The following is a 19,954-nucleotide window of genomic DNA, read 5'->3' as shown; positions in this document are numbered from 1 at the left end:
ATAGGTTGTCCAAGCACAAAGTGTATCTCTATTCCAAAGCAAAGGCAAAACACAAACACCAAACACAAAAATCTGGCCACGTGGGGCAGTCCAAAGGCAGTCTCTTTTAGGTGCTCCTCCAGCGAGAGGTCTCTGCCGTAGTGACCTGGTGTGGTGTCTCGGCGCGACTGCCTCTGCAAATCCCTGTGGGAGCACCCACCTGGAAGCTCCTGCACTTGTAAATCCCGGCCTTTGCAACCCACACACAGTTTGCAGAGAGCCGGGAACATTCATTTGTGCAATATCCTCCTCTTAAGCTGCTTAAGGTTTTATAATTTCTCCAACAAGCTCTTAGGGAGGAACAAGCATGCTGAGGCCAGGCACACATCCTGGAGCTAACAAGTGGGTTAACCGTTTAACCCCGACACCTCTGACAACGTAAAGGCAGCAGGCAAGTGCAGCGCGGTCATCTTGGCGGCACTTGTCCGCCCGTCTGGCTCTGGGAGCATTTCGCACAGCGTTTGCTTTCAAATGTCAGGCTTAGATCTCGCTGGGAATTACATTTCACATGATCAAAAACTTACACTGCGGATCCTGCAGCTCCTCTTTGTGCTCATGGCAGGTCGAGCCGCGTTACAATGCTTTGGAGATGCTGACAGAGGAAACGCTGACAGGCCCGCTGCAGCTTATTGTGCCGGGGGACATTTTTCATTCAGAAAGAAGTTTTTATTTATTTATTGATGTTTGCTTTTTGAAGTTTTTTAAAAAAACAGTACTATTACATGATAAGAGCCCAGTACAGCAAAAGTTCTTTCATCCTCACAAAAATCCCTAAAACTGTAAATTAAATATTAATCCTGTTTTAACCCAAAATCCCCAACAGCAACAACACAAAACAACTTATTTCCAGAGATAATTTAGTAGCTCAGCTTCTGCTTACCCCACACTAGAAGAGTAGTTTGTAAGAGAAAATAACCAAACAGTAAAGCCTCAATCTTGCAATAAGCAGTGGGGCAGCAGCCCCATGTCTCTAAGCTAATATGTTAACCCTGTGAAGCTTAGTATTTCAGCCAGCATGCGGTTTGGATATGCCATTCCTGTATCAATTTTATCACGTCTTGACTATCACAGATACCTTGTCTACACAAATAGAGTACTATTGTTTAAATATGGAAGGTTAATTTTGGCTGTCTCACTGGGTAGTTTTCACCGCCCTTTTCCTGTGCTGTAGCAATTCAATAACAGCAGTATCTGGGATCAAAGCCATTTCAGACTGTCAAATATCTCATTTCTTAACAAAAAATAAATAAAAAAATCTCAGTTTGCTGTCACTTGGAGAGCTAGGAAATCTGAGGTCATCAAATCTTCTTTGGGAGATGTCATGTTTTGGAAGAACGATACTTGTCTGAATGCTAGAGTTATCTGAGTTTATTTAGAGACAAAAGTGATTTGTATGGGGGCTAGTCCTTTGATAGCAATGTCTCGTGGAGATCAATATCAACGGCAATAAAGAAAATGCCACCATCAACTGAAAATATAGTGACTTGTTTTTTTCTGAAACACTGCCTCCCCGGAGTAACAGCTGTATTTTTTTTCCTGGTGTTATGAAAAATCCACTCTCTGGGATGCATTATATAGATGTCACCAAAGAGAAAACACTCTGTATTGTCAGGTTGAAGTGAGGACACAGCTTTGCCTGATTGGGAGGTTGCAGCAACCTTATTAAATTTCTCAGGATGTTCTTCAAAAACTGCTGTGTCTGTGATATTAAAAGAAGGAAAGGAAAGCTCTATAGAACAATATTGCGATATGTGGGAGAAGAAAAGAAGCTTCTATATGATCTTTAGTTTAGTCTGTCACGTACACAGTGCTCTGGAACAGAGACTATATACATGTTTTTTCCCCCCATCCTTCAGTTTTGTTCTGGCAGTGTCTACGGCAGACTTATTGAAAAGAAGAAGAAGAAATATAAGACCAATAACAATAACAAACCAGAAACTGAAATAATTGCTATTACCCATACAATTAGAAAAACCCATCAGTCTGGCTCCTTTCTCTCTGCTGCTGAGAAAAGACCAGGCTTACAGAGCTGTTTCATAGGCAGTGACGTTAACCTGATGCTTTGTGACCAGTAAACTAGAACAACTCTTTATTCTCAACACGCTTTGTCATCACCTGAGCTTATAATACGGTTTCTAAGCAAAATTGCAAACTCTAGCTATGAACCAGCTGCTAGCGAAGGAAAAGGACGTCTCAAGACGTCAAGGCATATGCAGGACAAAGAGGTGATCCGCGACAGCCAGCACGGCTTCACCAAGGGCAAATCGTGCCTGACCAGTCTGGTGGCCTTCTGTGATGGAGTGACTGCATCAGTTGACAAGGGAAGACCAACCAATGTCATCTGCCTGGACTTCTGCTATGCCTTTGGCATGGTCCCACATGACATCCTGGCCTCCAAATTGGAGAGAGATGGATTTGGTGGGTGGACCATTCAGTGGATAAGGAGTTGGCTTGAAGGTGGCACCCAGAGAGTGGTGGTCAATGGCTCTGTGTTCAGGTGGAGGCTGGTGATGAGTGGTGTCCCTCAGGGGTCTGTCCTGGGACTGGTACTGTTTAATACCCTTATCAACAGCATGGACAGTGGGATTGAGTGCACCCTCAGCAAGGTTGCAGATGACACTAAGCTGAGTGGTGTGGCTGATACACCAGAAGGAAGGGATGCCATCCAAAGGGATCTGGACAAGCTTGAGAATTCGGCCCGCGTGAACCTACTGAGGTTCAACAAGTCCAAGTGTAAGGTGCTGAACCTGGGCCAGGGCAATCCCAGACAGGAGGACAGACTGGGAGAAGAGCTCATTGAGAACAGCCCTGCAGAGAAGGACTTGGGGGCTCTGGTGGATGAGAAGCTCGACATGAGCCAGCAGTGCGCGCTTGCAGCCCAGAAGGTCAACCGTGTCCTGGGCTGTGTCAAAAGGAGTGGCCAGCAGGGGAGGGAGGTGATTGTCCCCCTCTGCTCTGCCCTCATGAGGCCCCACCTGGAGTGCTGCATCCAGGTCTGGAGCCCCCAGCACAAGAAGGCAAGAAGGATATGGACCTGTTAGAGTGGGTCCAGAGGAGGGCCACGAAGATGCTCAGAAGGCTGGATCAGCTCTCCTATGAAGAAAGGCTGAGAGAGCTGGGGATGTTCAGCCTGCAGAAGAGAAGGCTCCGGGGTGATCTCACTGCAACCTTTCAGTACTTAAAGGGTTCTTATAAAAAGGATGGAGAGAGACTCTTTACTCATGTAGATAACGATAGGACAAGGGGGAATGGTTTTAAACTGAAAGAGGGGAGATTTAGGTTAGAGGTTAGGAGGAAATTCTTCACTCAAGAGGGTGGTGAGGCACTGGCACAGGCTGCCCAGACAGGTTGTGGATGCCCCATCCCTGGAGGTGTTCAAGGCCAGGTTGGACGAGACCTTGATCAACTTGATCTAGTGGGTGGCATCCCTGCCTTTGGCAGGGGGGCTGGAACAATCTTTGAGGTCCCTCCCAACCCAAGCCATTCTATGATTCTGTGAAGACCACCAGTCTCACACAATCTGCAGGATGTGTCCTAATACCTGCCTTAGTTCCTCAAGGAACTTCCTCCCTGTCAGCACACATATCCCTCAGCAGAGGGATATTTCTAGAGAAATATAGAAGAGGGTAGGACAGTTTATTTTATAATCCTGGAATCACACACTTTCTTACAGATAACTTGTCTTGGTCGGTGAGAAGGTTTTGGGAGGCTCCATCCCTGCTCCTCCACTAAGGGTTGCTGTCTGGGGATCTCTAGAGCAGCAGCAGCACTCAGACACAGCTTATCTACGGAGGGAGATAGAGATGCCAGTTGGACAATTCTATTTCTGCAGAGAGATTTAAAAAAAGAAGAAAATATTTTTTTTCTTTTTTCTCTTTTTTCCTAGAAGTATCATAAATCTAAAACATCATAAATCTTCAAATCTGTCTACAGAAGACTTCATTTTCTGCTGCAGTGGAGCATAAGCAATGAATATCTCTTTCACTGAAGGGGGTCCTCAACTAAGGGGTATAACGGCATTGTCTGACAGCCCTGGGGTGGCCACCCAGATCACTCAGGAATGCAATTTTTTTTTGCAGAGCCACAGCATTTGATACAAGCAGAGAAGTTCCTAACAAATGCCATACTGCAAATCTTTTCTAGGTCACTGCATGCCAGCAAGCCTAGGGACAACAAATGTGGTGAGCTGCTTACGGTAGCACCAAGGCATTTCCTTGTAACCCAGAATGCGGTCCGCTGCTGTCCTGCACATTCTGTGTCTGCACGTCCCATACCCACGGCACGGCTCGCCCACCACCTGGAGCACCTCATTGCTCCACACTGGCTTGGGAAATCCAAAGCACGATAGCAAGCTCATCACCCTCTTGTGTGCTGCTGATTAAAGAAAAATTGGTGGGCCCTACTCAGATTGTGAGATGGTCCATTTAAATGGGGAATTTATAATGGGGTTTATTATTGCTATTTACTCGCTCACGTGCTGTTTACCTTACAATGCAGGTAAGCAAGGGACAGAGATGGCCTTACGGACAGAGGGGCAAATTTCTTTCCGTCTCTCATGTACAAGTTTATAATGAGAGGTAAATCTAGTCCCCAGACACACAGACCTCGCTCTAGAATTATGATTTTGGGTGTAATTTTCATTTACACCAATTCTGCAAGGTTATGGAAATGTCCAACACCTGATGGAGCGGCACTGACCGCAGCGAAGAGGGGACTCTGGCCGCCTGTCTTCTGCAGCAGGGTTGATCAGTAGATGGTGCTGTTGTGCTGGGAACGTTCCGAGGGGACTAACTGTGGTTCACCATTTCTGGACTTTTTTTGCCTCCGTGACTTTGCTGTGAGCTTTCCTTGAAACATTTGATAACCAAGTTCTAACACCCGACAATATTGCTTGTAACTGCTTTTGCCATGTCCTCACTCCTCAGATCTGAAACCTTGGGAGCCACTTACATCAGGATAAACTGGGCGTAAGCAACTCATTTGTTGGAATGGCAACGATTTCTATTCCCTATGCACAGGTAGCCAGCTGCAGAAGCCCAGGGCACCGGCAAGGCCTGCACACTGTCCTGCCTCCCACCTCAGGCATTCCCACGACACGTAGAACAGCGCTGAGAGGCAAAGTTCTCACGCAGAGCGCTGAAAAGAGGCAGAGTGCTGAAGTGCTGCTGAGTACTAACTTCTAGGTGGTCAGTAATATTGATTTTGTAGGTAAAACAGCCCAGGCATTAGCTAGAACCATTTTTTGAGGTAAGCCCCTAAAATGTTTCCAGTTAAGATGAAAGCTCCTTTCATTAATTCTCATACACATTAGCTGCTTTTTTTTTTTAATGGTCATCCTTCAGGGCCCTGTGGAACTCATCAAAAGAGCAGCACAGCTTCAGGGCCCACAGGCTCAAAACAAGCAGAAGGCAACGGCCAGGGCAGCCACACGTCTGAGCACCTTTGCTGGGCGAACGCCCGTGTTGCTTCCACGGAGCAGCGCCGGGGCCGCCACGCGAGGCTGTGCCATGCTCCCAGCACGAGGCTTGTCGCAGGCCGCAGTTGGGTGTGAGGCAGCACGTGCAGGCACGCGTCCCCTGGCAGCCCTCACCCGCTGACCGCCGTGCGCAGACAGGCGAGGACGGCCTCCGGCCCGCCGTCCCCTCGCTCCCCCGTGGCTTTACACGTGCCCCGGTGCAGGGTGAGCTGCAGCCTGCGGCGGGAGCAGAAGCGAATTGGCCGAGGGGTACCTGCCTGTCGGCACCCCTCTGGGTGCCCTCACCCCTCCGGGTGCCCTCACCCCTCCGCGAGCAGCTCCCTGCTGCCACAGTGCCCATCACGGACGAAGGGCAGGAGTGAAAGGCTGCCAGGGGCCGATGCCCACCCAGGACAAGGCCCCTCTCCCCGCAGCCCCGCGCAGCTGGGGCCCAGCGGCACCACGGCTGCTACCCCCGGCACGTCCCTTCGCACCACCAGCAGGCGAAGACCTGGCCAGTCGTGGCAGGGAAGCAAGGACCGGGTTTGTGTGTAAAACCAACACCTTCAATAACCCCCAATGCGCTATTTCCACCCCATTTTGCCCGGCCAGCCTCTGCGAGCTCTGCACGGCCCGGGGGGCGGCTGTCTCCCGGCTGCCTTTCCGCGGTTGCCGATTTTCTCGCGGGTTTCGCCGGGCCCAAACCCGGCCCCGCGGGGGGCCCGGAGCGCCCCAGGCCGCCCCCTGCCGCGGGAGCCCCCGGCGGGAGGACGGGGAGGAGGCGGCGGCGGCGGCGAGGCCCGGCCCGCCCGAGGCCGCCGGTGCCCGAAGCCGCCCAGGCGCTGCCGCGGCCCCGCGCATGCGGCGGGCGGGGGCGGCGGCGGCGGCGGCGCCCATTGGCAGCGCCCGGCGCGGCGGCCCCGCGTTCCTGGAAAGTTCTTGGAAATGGATCAAAGGCGTTTCCGCGAACACGCGCCCGGCCCGGCCCGGCCCAACACGGCCCGGCCCAGCCCGGCACGGCTCGGCCCAGATCGGCTCGGCTCAGCCCGGCCCCGCTCCTCTCTCCCCGCTCCGCTCCGCGCCCCCCAGCCGCGGCCCCGGCGCTGCCAGCAGCGCGCCCGCTCCGGACGCGGCTATTTATACCTGCCGGGGTGGGCTGGTGGTTTGGTTTTTGTTTTTTTTCCCCCCCCCCCCTTTTTTTTTTTTTCGCGTGGCTGATATCGGAAGAGTGATGTGAATACAATGCGATTCCAGGAATCCCTCACTTCCTGGAACAGATTAAAAGGGGCAAACAAAAGATTACTTAGTAGGTTTTTTTTTTCTTTTTTTTTTTTTCTCAGAGCTTCATTACTTCTGGAGTCCGTGAAAAAGCAGGCTGCTGCTCTCCCGGCTCTCCTCTCCCATGCGTTCGGGGAGAGGCTATTTATTCATACCTATTTATTATTACTTCAGAGCGCTCTGAATATTATTATTTTTTTTTTCCTAAAAGACTGCTTTGAAGGAAGATCAGGTCCTCTCCAGCCAGACGTAGTCTCCCTTTTCTCTGGTTATTTTTAAAACTTTGCCGTTGCCGGTTTCTGGAAAGCGGCACGACAACGCGCTCCTTCCCAGCGCCCCGCCGAGTCCCCCGCCAACCCACCGCGGGGCTGAAGCAGGGCCGGGACGCGCCGGCTGCCTCCTCCTGGGAAGCCCGGAGCCGAGGCTGGAACGAGCTTGGTCCGTCTGGGAAGCAAAGCAAAAGGAGCCAAGGAGGACGAGAAGGAAGAGGAGAAAGCGTTTGCCACCTTCCTGAAGACTTAATGCTTTTCCCTTGGTCCAGGAGTGACATGATCCTCTGTGTTCAGGGGTAAGATGCCTTGCAGCCTTCTTTTAAAAGCTGTGGTGGGATCCTTGTAGGATTCGTAGGTTCCCCGGGGTGGTTTTTCAGCTAGTGTGAGTTGCTGTGTGTGACATTACGATGGGATGGGAACGACTTAGGCTGGCCGAGCACTAAGTTCTGTGTGGGTCCTGTCTGTCTGCCTTGTAGGTTCCGTGGCCAAAATCATGCGGCCACGAAGTATTCCTGATTTCTGTGCTTTCTGTTGCTGAGAAGTTACTCGGTATTCACAGTCTTTTGGGGAGTCAAAATCAGTAAAACCCCGTGTGCTGTCTGGTGCGGCGTGTGCAGCACCCGCGGGGATGCAGACCCAGACCGTAGGGGTTCTCTGACGCCCTGTGGAAACGAGCCGCTCCCGGGGAGAGCCGGCCCCGGAGTTCAGACCTCCACGTCTGCTTCTAAGTAAATATTTCTGCTGAACACACGGTTTCCTTTTTCTATTGCTTTTCTGTGTGGTGTTAAATGTATGTGCATACATACAGACTTCCCCACACGCAGCACACTGGCAAAATGAAAGCCAGAGGAGGCACATACAGTTACATCACAGAAATGTTTGTTCAGTAAAATAGGAAGCAGCAAAGCCCCTTCTCCGGTACCGGGCTCCGGTAGCAGTGTGTCGGCCCTTCAGTGTCTGTACGATCCACTCGGCTCACGGTCACCAGCCCGCGTGAATACCTGGGCTGCAGGAGTCACCCTGCGCTTTCACGCACGCTGTGTGCTTGGGAAGTGCCGGCGTTTGCCTCGGTCTGAGCCGAAATGCCAGGGCTGCCCACCGCTCCTGCCCGCAGCGGATTTTCCTCAGAGGCACCGCATTTGCCTTGTCCGCTCTAAATGACTAAAGCACGGGGACTTTTCTGCCACTTTCCCCCCAAATCTGTTCCGTAGACCAACAGAGCTCATGCTTACCAATACTTTCCTACTACTCGAGTGGGTTTTCCTTTGCTCATTTTTGCTCTCATTTTCAGTGTGCTGCTGCAGTTCCTACAGCCACGGCAATGGAAATTCATTTTTCAGCTTATGCTTTGTGAAACCCTTATCTGAAGCTTCCCTCCAGGGTTAATGTGCTGGAGCTACTGCTTCCCATCTCCTACCAAGAGCATGTTACGTAGCCAGATGTGTAGATGGCTGTCTCTTAATATCTTCTTTGTGACCATTTATTGCTCCGTTTTCACTGCCCTACAGGATTTCACATATTCCAGACTCCATACTCTCCCTCCTAGTCAGACCAAGCTCCCATGGGAGTTTTGGGACGTGGCTCACAGAAAGCAGAGCAGCTCTCCTCACTTTTTCTTGTACTATTTGTACTGTGCTACACAGGACTTATCAGCAAAGTAATTGCAAAGCTAACACTAAATGGTATCAGACGTATCTATTCTCTTGAACTTTCTTGGCTTTCCAAGGCTTTTTGAAACACTAATTGCCAAAGCACTGGAAGTTCATTTGCTCTTTCTCTCGAGACTCCACACAGCCTACCAGCCAGACCTGCCAAATCTTTTACGTTTGTTTTCCTCCTCATCGCAGCTGTTGTACTAACAATTCACACTGATCTTGCATGTGTCTCTCCTCTACTTTCTTTCTTACGAGTGCTATTTATGTTCAAATACTTACTCTGTCCCTAGTAAAGGGCTGATTTTTTCATGTCAGCATACCTTTTTCAACACGTCCTTATGCCAGCAAACTCTTCTTGTCCCTTTTGCAAATGTGCTTTCATTCCGACTGTACCCCTCTCCATAAACGCCGTAGTCAGCCATTACTCCCTGATCCCTCTGCCCTCCCTTTCCTGTGCTTGGAGCTGCTCTGCTAGCTCACAGCAGCGGCTCTTTTTTCTTCAGACTACTTTGAGTCACTTAAGACACCCACACCTCCTGGTCTGGGTGAATGTTTTATACCTCCTGCGTTCCACCAAGCTCCTTTGTGATTCCTTTTGTAGGGGGGGACAGGGGCAGAAGGCAGGCGCGTGGAAGGAAAATAGGAGCATTAGCATGGTCCTTCCCTGGCTGCGGTGGAAAAATCTCCTCTGGGATTGCCCGGGGCTGGGGCTCCTTCAGCTTCAGGTAGCAGAGAGCATAGGGAAGCCTCGTCTCCTCACACACATGGGTCCTACTTCAGAGGGATGACCAGTGGCTCTGGAAAAGAAACCTACTGGAAAATTCACGCAGCCGATGTGTCTTTTGGACACAGACTGGAATTAACGGCTTTCTGCAATGAAACTGGGGTGTATTTCCCCACGTAGCCTTGCTACCTCTCCTGTTCCGTCCCAGTCACCTAGCCAACTCCTAATCGCCTCTCCAAAGTAGGTATATAGAAAGACAAAAAAAAAGAGCAGTTCCATGCCTGGAACAAGAAAAGCTTTCTTTGTGTGGGAAATCGTTTCCCAGTGGGTAGGCCAGAAAAACTTTCCAGGCGAAACTAAGTGAAGAGAGCTTTGGAATCTGGCCTGCGGTACGCAGGTTTGGGGGAGAGAGCGGGCAGTGAGGGCTGCGGGACGGGCTCTGCCCAACGCCTGGCACAGTCGTGGGCAGCTCTGTGAACGGGCGGCGCAAGAGCACGCCTGCGAGATGCTTCCCTGCCGGCAGCCCAGCGTGCCCACCGCGCGGCACCGCGCCGGCTCTCACCGTGGGCTCGGTGAGAATCTCCCTCCCTGCTCCAAGCAGGGAAACGGAGAACTGGGAATCTCCTTTCCCCAGGAGCGCAGGTAACATTTGTGAAGACCATCACATTAAGAGGGAGACACCTAAGTGTCTTTAAAAATGCAACCCTCGTCACCCACAAACGCAGCTCAGGTGAGACTTAACAGAGAGCTCAGGTTTCCCAGCAGCTGGTGCCAGGTACAAGTGTGTATTCAGATCCACCCTGCTGCCAAAGCGACTGAAAACGTGGTCCTGGTGGCCAAGGGTGCCTGGTGAAGATAAGGGACAGCAATCACATTTGGCTTCCTACCCATAAATAGAAATTAATACATGAGGATTAAATGCCATGCAGAAGCAGTAGATACCCTGCTTCTGGAACGTGGTTTGACACATGGCAAAAAGGAAGAATGTTCTTTTATAAGTACCAGCAGAGTAGTGGGGTTTTGCCAGGTATTACATGGGCAAGAGTGTCGCTCCTTGTAGATTCATTTTTACCACTGGTTTACAGAAGCCTTACTCCAAACCTACATGGTTTTATTAGAAACACAGGCTCACGGAGCTGACTGGCTCTCACTCTCAAATCATCATGAAATCGTTTTCAGGCTCTATCCAGCCTACTTTTCTCCCAAACCCCTTCTGGTTCCCAGTCCCATCTCTGGGACTTGGCAGTTTGAGGGGGTGCGGTGCAGCTATGATCAGGTGAAGATCAGTTTACAGCACTTCTGCGTAGGTACCTAAAGTGTATCTGTTTATATAAAGCACAGAGGAGGAGAAGAGGGGAAGGGAAAAGCTTACAACTTTGGAATCTCCTTCCCTCCTCTGCAGCCATGTGGGTGGAGGTGGCTGCCGCCTCTGTAGCCCCCACTGGTTCCTGTGGTGCTGGGGCAGCCTCACGCTGAGGACTGTGTTGCATTTCCCTGGAAACTCATCCATCTTTTGTTCTGAGTGTCTGAAAGAATGCCTTAAGCAAGTGAGAGCATGGGGGATGTAACACAGGACATGCAGCAGAACAGGGCACAAGAAGGCAAAGAGCTGAAAGGAGAAGACAGAGTCTCATGCTTTTGCTCGGGAGCTTGCCTGGGCACGGAGACCTCTGGGGCACCCACCCCTGCCCCCGGAGCTCTGCCTTGCTGCAGAGGAGCGCCCGGCACCCACCAGGGCTCCAGGGGCACAAAGCCACTGCCTGCTGTTAGCTACGCTAACGCTTGGCGAGTGCTGCTCGTAGCAGCCCGGCTGTGGCAGAACCTCCTGCTGCTGTAATCCTGCAGGGATCACGGTCGTGCTGAGATCTCCTTTGTGCCCTTGAATGCCAGGTCTGTGAGTGCAGAGGCTTGGTGAGGACAAGTATTCCCGTTATTCTGCTACCAGATCAGCTCACCCTTAGTTCTAAAAGGCACATTTAAGATCGGGTCAACCTTCAGTAGAAAGCGGGTAGGACAAAACCCAGGCTGTTCCCACTTCTGCTTCTAATTATAGTACAGTAAATGACTAATAAACCCAGTGACAGAAAAAGAAATGCTCCAACTTCATAATGATGTAAGCGGAGCTGGAATGCTGCTATGAACCTCATTGCCTCTGAAACTACATGCTAAAAGGCAACATCTAAACCATCAGATTTCAAATCAACCTAAATTGCAAGATAGGCCACCTTTTCCACGGTGAAAGAAGCCAGCATCTCTCCTTTCTTAGGGCTCTTCTTCAGCTGTGTCATTCTCCCCCTTGCCAGTCTCAGTTTGACTCCTAATGGTGCTGAAGGTCTGTTTGTAGAACATAACCCGCTGTCACACAACGTAGCACGCTCTGAGCAGTCATCGCAACCTCTTTCAAGGCAAGGAAAAATAGCACAGTATGCCCTTCGTTTCAGACCTCATCCTTTGCTGGCGGAGGAGAAGATCAGGCGACTGTCACTCAGGGGCATTGCGGTGGATCTGCCGGAGCAGATCATGCAGCCTCTCCCAGTTACGGCCTTCCAGGAGGAGTCTGCGCCTGCCTTTGCAGCACCGGTTCCAGACAACAGCCCACCTCAGGCACGAGACCCTGAAGAAGACCTTCTCTGCATTGCGAAAACCTTCTCCTATCTGCGAGAATCTGGTAAGGGCCAGCTCACAAAGCCGTGGGGATAGAGGGGAGCAGGGAGCAGGGAGCCAGCTCCGCGGTCGGAGCTCCAAGAGGGATCTCCTGGTCCCACTCAGATAGGAGCTGGGTCTTGTCACGGGCACAGCTGCCAGTTGTGGGTGCAGCAAGAGTATTTTCATTCTCTGCACACTCAGCACTTGTCTCATGAGGTAATTTATTACTAGCTTAAGCAAAATCTTTGTCTTTTTTAACTGGATCCGGAGAAAGAATGGAGAAGCCCCTCTTTCTCTGTAAACTCCCGTAGCTGCAAAAGCACTCACCCCCCACCTAAGCCCCAGCGCGGGTGGGAAACCCTTGGCACTCGACACTGCCATCTTTCCTGATGGTCTTATGAAGTCTGCACCTGGTTACTTTCCAGGCCCTGAACTTAGTAGGCTTCAAGGCTTTCCTAAATGCACCGCCCGTCCTTCGATACGTTCTTTCCCTAACAAGTTCTTTGTGGGATGCTTTTCCAGGTTGGTACTGGGGATCCATCACAGCCAGTGAGGCCAAGCAGCATCTCCAAAAGATGCCGGAGGGCACCTTCCTGGTGCGGGACAGCACCCACCCCAGCTACCTGTTCACACTCTCTGTCAAGACAAACCGAGGTCCCACCAACGTGCGCATCGAGTACACTGACAGCAAGTTCCGGCTGGACTCAAACTACTTGTCCAAACCTCGTATCCTGGCCTTCCCAGACGTGGTCAGTCTCATCCAGCATTACGTCATGTCCTGCACAACGGAAAGCAAGACCGAGGCTCCCTACCCGCCTCCGTCTCCTCTACCTCCCATGCAGAAAGAGATGGCAGCAGCAGCAGTACACTTGAAACTCATCCGGCCGCTGGGCCGCAAAGACACCATCCCCAGCCTGCAGCACCTGTGCCGGCTACGGATTAACAAGTCCACGGCCGCAGTGGACCAGCTCCCTCTGCCCAGGCGGATGGGGGACTATTTGAAGCAATACCCTTTCCAGCTCTGAAGCATGGCCACTGCGTCTCAGGCACGACAGACAGGAACAGAAATGAGAGAACTCTGACGTGTCCTTGTCCCACTACCGCGCGGCATCGAGTGGGCATGGCAAAGAGCTGATGATCAGCAGAGACTGCATCCATCTTTCCTCTCCCCTTCTCTCTACATCCATTCCAGCACCAGGGAGGAGTTGGTTGTTTCAGTGAACAATGGGACACAATCCAAGCTCTGAACCTCAGGCCGCGCAGACAGCGGCTGTGAGAAAGTGCTGTAGGCATGTGCACACTACTTGAATTTCAGAGTTGCTGTGACCCCAGAGATGTTAACCTTGTTATTTTCGCTATTTATTTCCATGGCAGTTTCTCTCCTCATGGTATTTTAAAAGCACCTTTTACTTTATTGTTTTTTTTCTTTTGTTTTGTTTCTTTTTCTTTTGTGGAATTAGAGATAGATTGAAGGTTCCCAGACAACTGGCAGCCAAAAATCTGTGGGAATTTGGATTTGGATTTACATCCAAACAGTACATGTTTGAGCCTGCCTTGTAACAGGTCACCGGAGTCCACATCCAAGCTCCCGCAGACTTGTTGGCTATGCGGGATTCAGATGATTGCATCTAGACCCACCTCTACATTGTAAAAAATATTTTCTTTCTTTCTTAGCTACAGGGGGCTGGGTATCGTAACCTCAAAGCACATCAGTAGCAGCTTGTGTACCTCCCAAAGATGCATGCTGGGTCATAGTTCGGGGAGGGGAGGCTTCTTGGAGGAAGCCTTTCCTCCCTGAGGACTCGAAGCAGAGATTCTGGGTGCTGAGCTTGGGCCAGGGAGCATTCATTCCATTTTTCCATCCTCTCCATCTCAAAAGGAAGTTTGTGACAAAACATTTAGAAACAAGTAATCAGAAAGCCAACTTTTTATTTGCAGGCAGAAGGATTTGGTTTCAGAGCACTCTGCATTTGGCTCATGTCCCTGATACTGCCCTTGCCTCGTGAGACATGGGGCAAGAACAGTGTCTCTTTGACCAGGGGTTCAGAGACAGCTCTGCTGAGCTGCACCGGTGACACACAGCTTCAGGATATTTATTTATTTATTTCCGGGAGGAGAACAAGTTACACGCACCTCAGCAGAAAGAGCTGTCCTTCCTCTCTGCGAACACAATGCCAGACTGCCAGTTGCTCTGCTTCTGCCAGCATTATTCACAAGCCATGTGGCTTCAATCAGAGCGATGTTCTAGCACACACTGGAAACCACAGTTTAACTTCTCTCTCTGCCAAGGTCCAGACCTCTCTTCTCCCTTTCTCAGACTTGCATGTTTGTTATCTTTAAACAGATTTTTTTTTTTTTGCTCTGGGTTTAATTCTCATACCCCATCCTTTTCACACCCCTGCAAATGAAGCACAATGGCTCTCCCTTGCTCTTTTATGGATAGGAGGGACAAAGAGCAGATGGGACCTGCTCCAAAACAAGCACAGAGAGGTTGCCCCTTCTCCTTCATTTGCATGATCCTATTACCTCCCCAGCCTGCAGGAGCCAGTCCATGTCACTGAGTGAGAGTAAAGAGGGAACAGACAAGACTAGAGAAATTATCCTTTGGTTTATTTTGCTCCCAAGACCCCATGCCTTTGTGAGGCATGAACTGATTGAAGGATTCCTCGTTCATCCCTCCATGGGACTCTCTCTCTAAGGCTCTGTAACTCAGAGGAGACAAATCCCAGCTGTACCTGAGGACTGAGAGAGGAGGTGAGGAACGATGGGACAGTGACCCAGGGGACAAGCTCAAACGGTGGGTGGAGTTCCTTCCACCCTAAGTCAAAGCTGTCCAAAGGAACAAGATGGCCTGATGTGCTTAGTCAGTGTCCTTTTTCCACCCCCTTTCCTCCCATTTATACAAGTTTGTGCTCTTGCAAGCTTTGTTTTTGATACTTCGATGATTGACAGCGTGTGATGTCAGGTTTGCTTTTTATTGTATCCTTCCCCCTTGCCCCATATGGCAGCAACCATGAGAACGCACTGAACGAGAACTTAAAAGGCAAAACAAAACATTTTTTTAAAATAATATATAACATAAACCACTGAAAAGGCTTCCTTTTATCCAAACACCTCTATCTGCCTGAGGACACTGGGAACAAGGAAACCACCGCTCTTCAAGGAGCAGCAGTGATCTCAGGAAGCCCGCATGGCTTGGCCACAGCCTTGGTACCTGCAGCATGTTACAACTCAGTTTGAGAATTGTACAGCAGGAAAGGGCAAGTAGTTCAGCTCTATCAAACTTCCCTCTTACTTGATCTTTCCTCTGCTGGGGGTAATGAGGAAATCAAGCTTGCAGGTTTGACCTTGTTGCCCCAGGAGAGTCCGGCCAGGATGGCAGAAGCACGTGAAGAGAATGAATGCCTGGTTAATCCACCAGCAGGACAGTGCAGGGGCTAAGCTGAAGGCTGTAAGCTCATCTGGGCAGGGACCACCTCTGTTGTATGTTTGTACCGCATCTAGCACAATAGGGTTCTCTAGGTGCTACTGCAATACAAAGAATAAACAATACAGTTACTCCAAAAAGTCAGTTTCTTCTATCTTGAGACAGTTTGTTAAAAAATCATTTGACTTGGATTTTAAATAAACATTTTAAATATATTTTAAAGCCAATCGATGTAAAAGTCTTTGGTAAAATCCTGATGGATGAATTCACTTGCTAGTCACAAAAATCCTCCCCAAGAAGACTGGGCAAAATCTTGACCATTTTTTTCCAAACAAAACACAAAAACCCTCATAAGAAAGAAAAGCCCTTCAGATACTGGGAGAGTTAACACCAAAATCAACAGCAGTGTGGGCCTCGTTTCTACTGCACACAGACGAGCAGTGGCGGACCCCGAGTCCCAAGTTACCAAGGGACGAAGGAACATTTTTTAAAGATGTACAAAAACACAGGAACGCTTTTTGTATTGCTTCTGTGTGCCATAGAAAACCATTACAATCTAGGGGAAAGGAGATGGAACGTAACTGGAAGTTTGGCAATTTGTTTACAGCAGGCTTGACGTTGGCCCCAAAGAAAAATTCTGCTCATGGTCGTGTTGAAAGAGGAGTTCAGCAAGCGCAGACCATGCTTTGGATGGGAGACTCATGGCATCAGCTTTTTGCCCACGTTCTGGGCAAAAGTTTGGCCATGTTTTGGCCACGCTGGGCCTCGGTCTCTCCCTGTGGGCAGGGACTGGGGAGCTGGATCTGCCCTGCGGTGGCCCAGGGGCACAGAGGCCACCCCACCTGCCTGGCACTGCCAGACGGAGGATGTGTGCTGAGGGAACCCCGCTGCCAGCCCGTGCCCCACACTTGCCCCTCCGCACTCCTTGCCCAGGAGAGATGCCCATGCCACAACCCCCCCGCCTGCCAGGGGCAAGGCACGGCGTGCTCTCAGCCAGTGCAAACAATAAAACGTGCTCAGGAAAAAAAAGAAAATCGCACTTAGCCCCTCTCCATCATTCTCCCTTTCTGAATGCACCGGTTTCAAAGTTCAAGCTATTGCTTTAACGTATTCCCGATGCACGTGCTGTCCCTCCCGGGCTGGTTGTGGGGCTGGCCTCATCAGCAACCATTGTTTCCAGACCCTCATCATTGCATACCGACCAGGAAATGCTGGCAAACGGAATATCCTGCTTGGGTTTAAGTCATTAAACAAAACCAATCATGTCCCTCTTGCTTTTACGGGAAATGTGGAAAGTGAGGTAGAGGGGGGAGAAAAAAAATGAAGTGGAAAAACGAAAACAAAAGGAACGAAAAGCTGCACCCCCCTTTTAAAGGGAACTTGGAAAACCCCAGAAACCACTGAAAAGAAAGATGCAGCATTGCTGATACATTATTAAGTAATTTATTAGTTTCTTAGCTGGGCTAAACTACATATATGAAACCCTAGCTACATCTATGAACCCCTGCTGCTCCCTTTCCACAGGTTCAAGGAAGAAATGATGGGCATGAGTCAAGCCCATACAGAACAGCAATCACATATGGTTTTACTGCATCGGCTGTTATCTTAACAACTCCCACTCCTGCATCTTCAGCACATTTTGTTAAAGCAAACAGGTTCATTTTCTGAGAACTCCTGTGCCAAACCTCCGTGCAGACTGAACTGATTTTTACTGTCGAGTTGCACACCTCTGGAAATAGGGACATTCGTGGAAATGCAGACTGACCTTTATAGTCACTGAAGTACGGCCGCGACACCTCTCCCAGCAGCGCCTGCATGGTGTGCTCAGCCCCTGCAGGACAGTTTGGTTGAATTCTCTCTTGTTTTGCAGTTTCTGACTACAGATAGGCACGGGGATGTGGAGCCCTCACTGAGAGCCTGAAAAGCAGACTGATAGGGCAGGGAATAGAAATCCCAGTCCATGACTGAAACCATGCTACCATGGCTCGCTGCCAGAGCAGCAAAACCCTGCAGTTCGTCAGGCACATATGGTAACGTTTTCTGTCTTAAATAATCAGCTTTCTGAATCAGCAACACATGCAAGGGAAAAATAACCCGCTCACATGCACATGTTCCTAGCCTCTCAAATGTACTGAAATCCCGTTCCCCTCCTGAGATCCTCTCAAGAGCACGACTTCCCTTTATACGGGCCAGGTGAACCAGCAGAAAACCGAAGTGAATCAGCAGTGTAATTCGTTCTCTTACGACAGACATGGTCAGGTGCTTTAAACCAGTCAAACTAATACAAGGCACTTCCAGTCCAAATTCCATTGTCAGTCTCGTCTGTTATCTACGAAATTACAAGAATTAGAATCAAAATTAACTGGACAATGTATGTACGGCTCTTCCGCTCTCACCAATCATTTTCTCATGTTCAAATCCGTCAAAAGCCACTTAGTCACTGTCCTCTTCTGTCTCTCCCAAACAGCTGCTGAAACGCTTGCAATCCTTGTGGAAATGCACTGTCCTCATCCCCACCCCTACGGCCATCAGCATCTGAGGGTCTGCAGCACGGGGTACAGCACTCGCTGGTAAAGGTGAGCCGGAGCAACTCTGGATGCCAGGCAACATCTTCCAGCTCACTCAGTCCTAGCAGTATCTTCACAACACAGACGTCTCATTTTCAGTGAACCCCTCCCATCATCCATATGAAAATGAAAGAAAAAAATCACAAGACTAGGCAGCTCCATATGAAATAAACTAGCCAAAGGTCAAAAGGAGACATTACTTCAAGAGATCTGCCCTGTCCTTGGGCAGAAATATTCATCCTTTTGGCATTTTGTGTTTGCAGCAACCTAGTATTGAATTTCTAAGAGGGAGTACTGGAGAACCCGGTCCTACCAGCCTTGCCTAACGGCATGACAACAAGGAGAGGGCTGTGCAGTCATTAACTGCATTGATAATGCATTGAGACTCAGACTCGTTTCCTTTGAGACATGTCAATTTTCTGCCCACACCCAGTCCTGCCTATATATATATATACTTTAATAAGCACGTGTGCCAGAGTGTGAGGGAGCAGGAATGCATGGAGGCTAATACTGTTTCATGTGAACCCCATTTCGATCTCCCACTTAGCTTGCTGTGAAGCACAGCGATCGCGTGGCTTGTGCTATGCGCTGTGCCAGCAAATAAGGAGAGTGGCCTTTGGGAGCAGGCGTAATGCTGCAACATCAATCAGACATCCATCGTCACCTCTGCTATACATCAAAAAACAAGCTTGAAGAAAAATGACAAACTGGGCCAAGGAATAAAATTAGCTTAGAGGCTTTCACTAGTGGCATCACGTAGATTGATGAGTGCATACAAACATGCTGTTCTGAATTTTAGCAAGAATTAGGTTTTTGTTTATTTCTTTGAAAAAATATTATATTGTTTGGAGGAGGTTATTGGCAGGCAAAATATACACCTGACGGAAGAAAAATCATTCTAACAGTTTCACCATTAGCCTGGGCAATAAACTTCAAAAGGAAACTATGAAGAAGGTTCCTATAAGGAAACCATGGTTTGGATTTTGCATAATAACTTAACAGTTCATGTAATAATTTGGAGGGCTTTCTGATTAGGCAAGAGAAAGGAATACAACAAAACCTCAGAACTTCAGCTAACATTCATTAAAGATGAAGATGAGACTTGACGAAAAAGGAAATTTTACTGCAAACTACTGGTGGCCTAGTCCTCACAATTTCCTTTTAATCACACAGTGTTGGTCACAGCTGGAGAAGGGCTGCTGGGCTCCAGGTCAGCTCCACATGGAGCTGGTCCTTGCATCCCTATGCAATCACCATCTCAGCAGTTTAAGCACAGAAAAGACCAGCTACCAGAGAAAGCAGCCTGCCCCAGCAGAGTAAAGGATGCAGTCAGAATTGCTTCCAGTCCGACAGACCTTTCTAGGTTTGCAGAAAAGGGTTTTCCTTTTGGGATCAGGAACTACTCTCACCCTTTTTGCTCCTCTTTCTCAGCCCTTACTGGCAAGTTTTTTTCCTGAAGTGACATTACTTCCTAACTGTGGTATAACTGCACGTTGCAGCAGCTCAAATTTGAGTTGCAAACATGAATATGATGGCAGTTGTAAAAATGGTTATTTAAGAGAGCACTTTTACCTATAGAGGAAAGGGATTTGCTTTATTGTACCCCATGCAACTACAGTAACAATGAAAACTTCAAATAATACTGACTACTGCAGCATTAGAATGTCCGAACATATAATCAGAGACTTGGTATTTCTGAAAAACTTCTGATATAAATATGCCAGATGGAAGGACAAAGATGAGCTGGTCAACCAAAAATCGGTGGCGGAGCTCAGCCAGGACTTGAGTTTCTTGGACTCCAGCCTGGCAGCCTGCGTAACTCCATCATGTGATTGCCTTGATCTGGAAGGTACTGCAGCTTTCCTGATTGCAGCTGTTAGAGCAGCACTGC

The 19,954-nt window shown here is 49.4% G+C and overlaps 1 protein-coding gene across 1 annotated transcript; it reads left to right on the top strand.

The window, feature by feature from the left end:
• The first annotated feature begins 3,901 nt into the window (after positions 1 to 3,901).
• Positions 3,902 to 15,723, top strand: CISH (cytokine inducible SH2 containing protein). The gene is made up of 3 exons (XM_083795772.1): positions 3,902 to 7,340; positions 11,865 to 12,091; positions 12,592 to 15,723. The coding sequence occupies exons 1-3, from the start codon at positions 7,294 to 7,296 to the stop codon at positions 13,092 to 13,094; spliced, it is 777 nt and encodes a 258-aa protein (XP_083651898.1). The 5' UTR covers positions 3,902 to 7,293; the 3' UTR covers positions 13,095 to 15,723.
• The last annotated feature ends 4,231 nt before the right edge of the window (positions 15,724 to 19,954 follow it).

The sequence above is a fragment of the Anser anser genome (genome assembly GCF_964211835.1).
Source record: "Anser anser genome assembly, chromosome: 12".
NCBI lineage: Eukaryota > Metazoa > Chordata > Aves > Anseriformes > Anatidae > Anser > Anser anser.
Note: the sequence above shows the minus strand (reverse complement) of the source record. Positions and strands in the feature narration are given on the sequence as shown.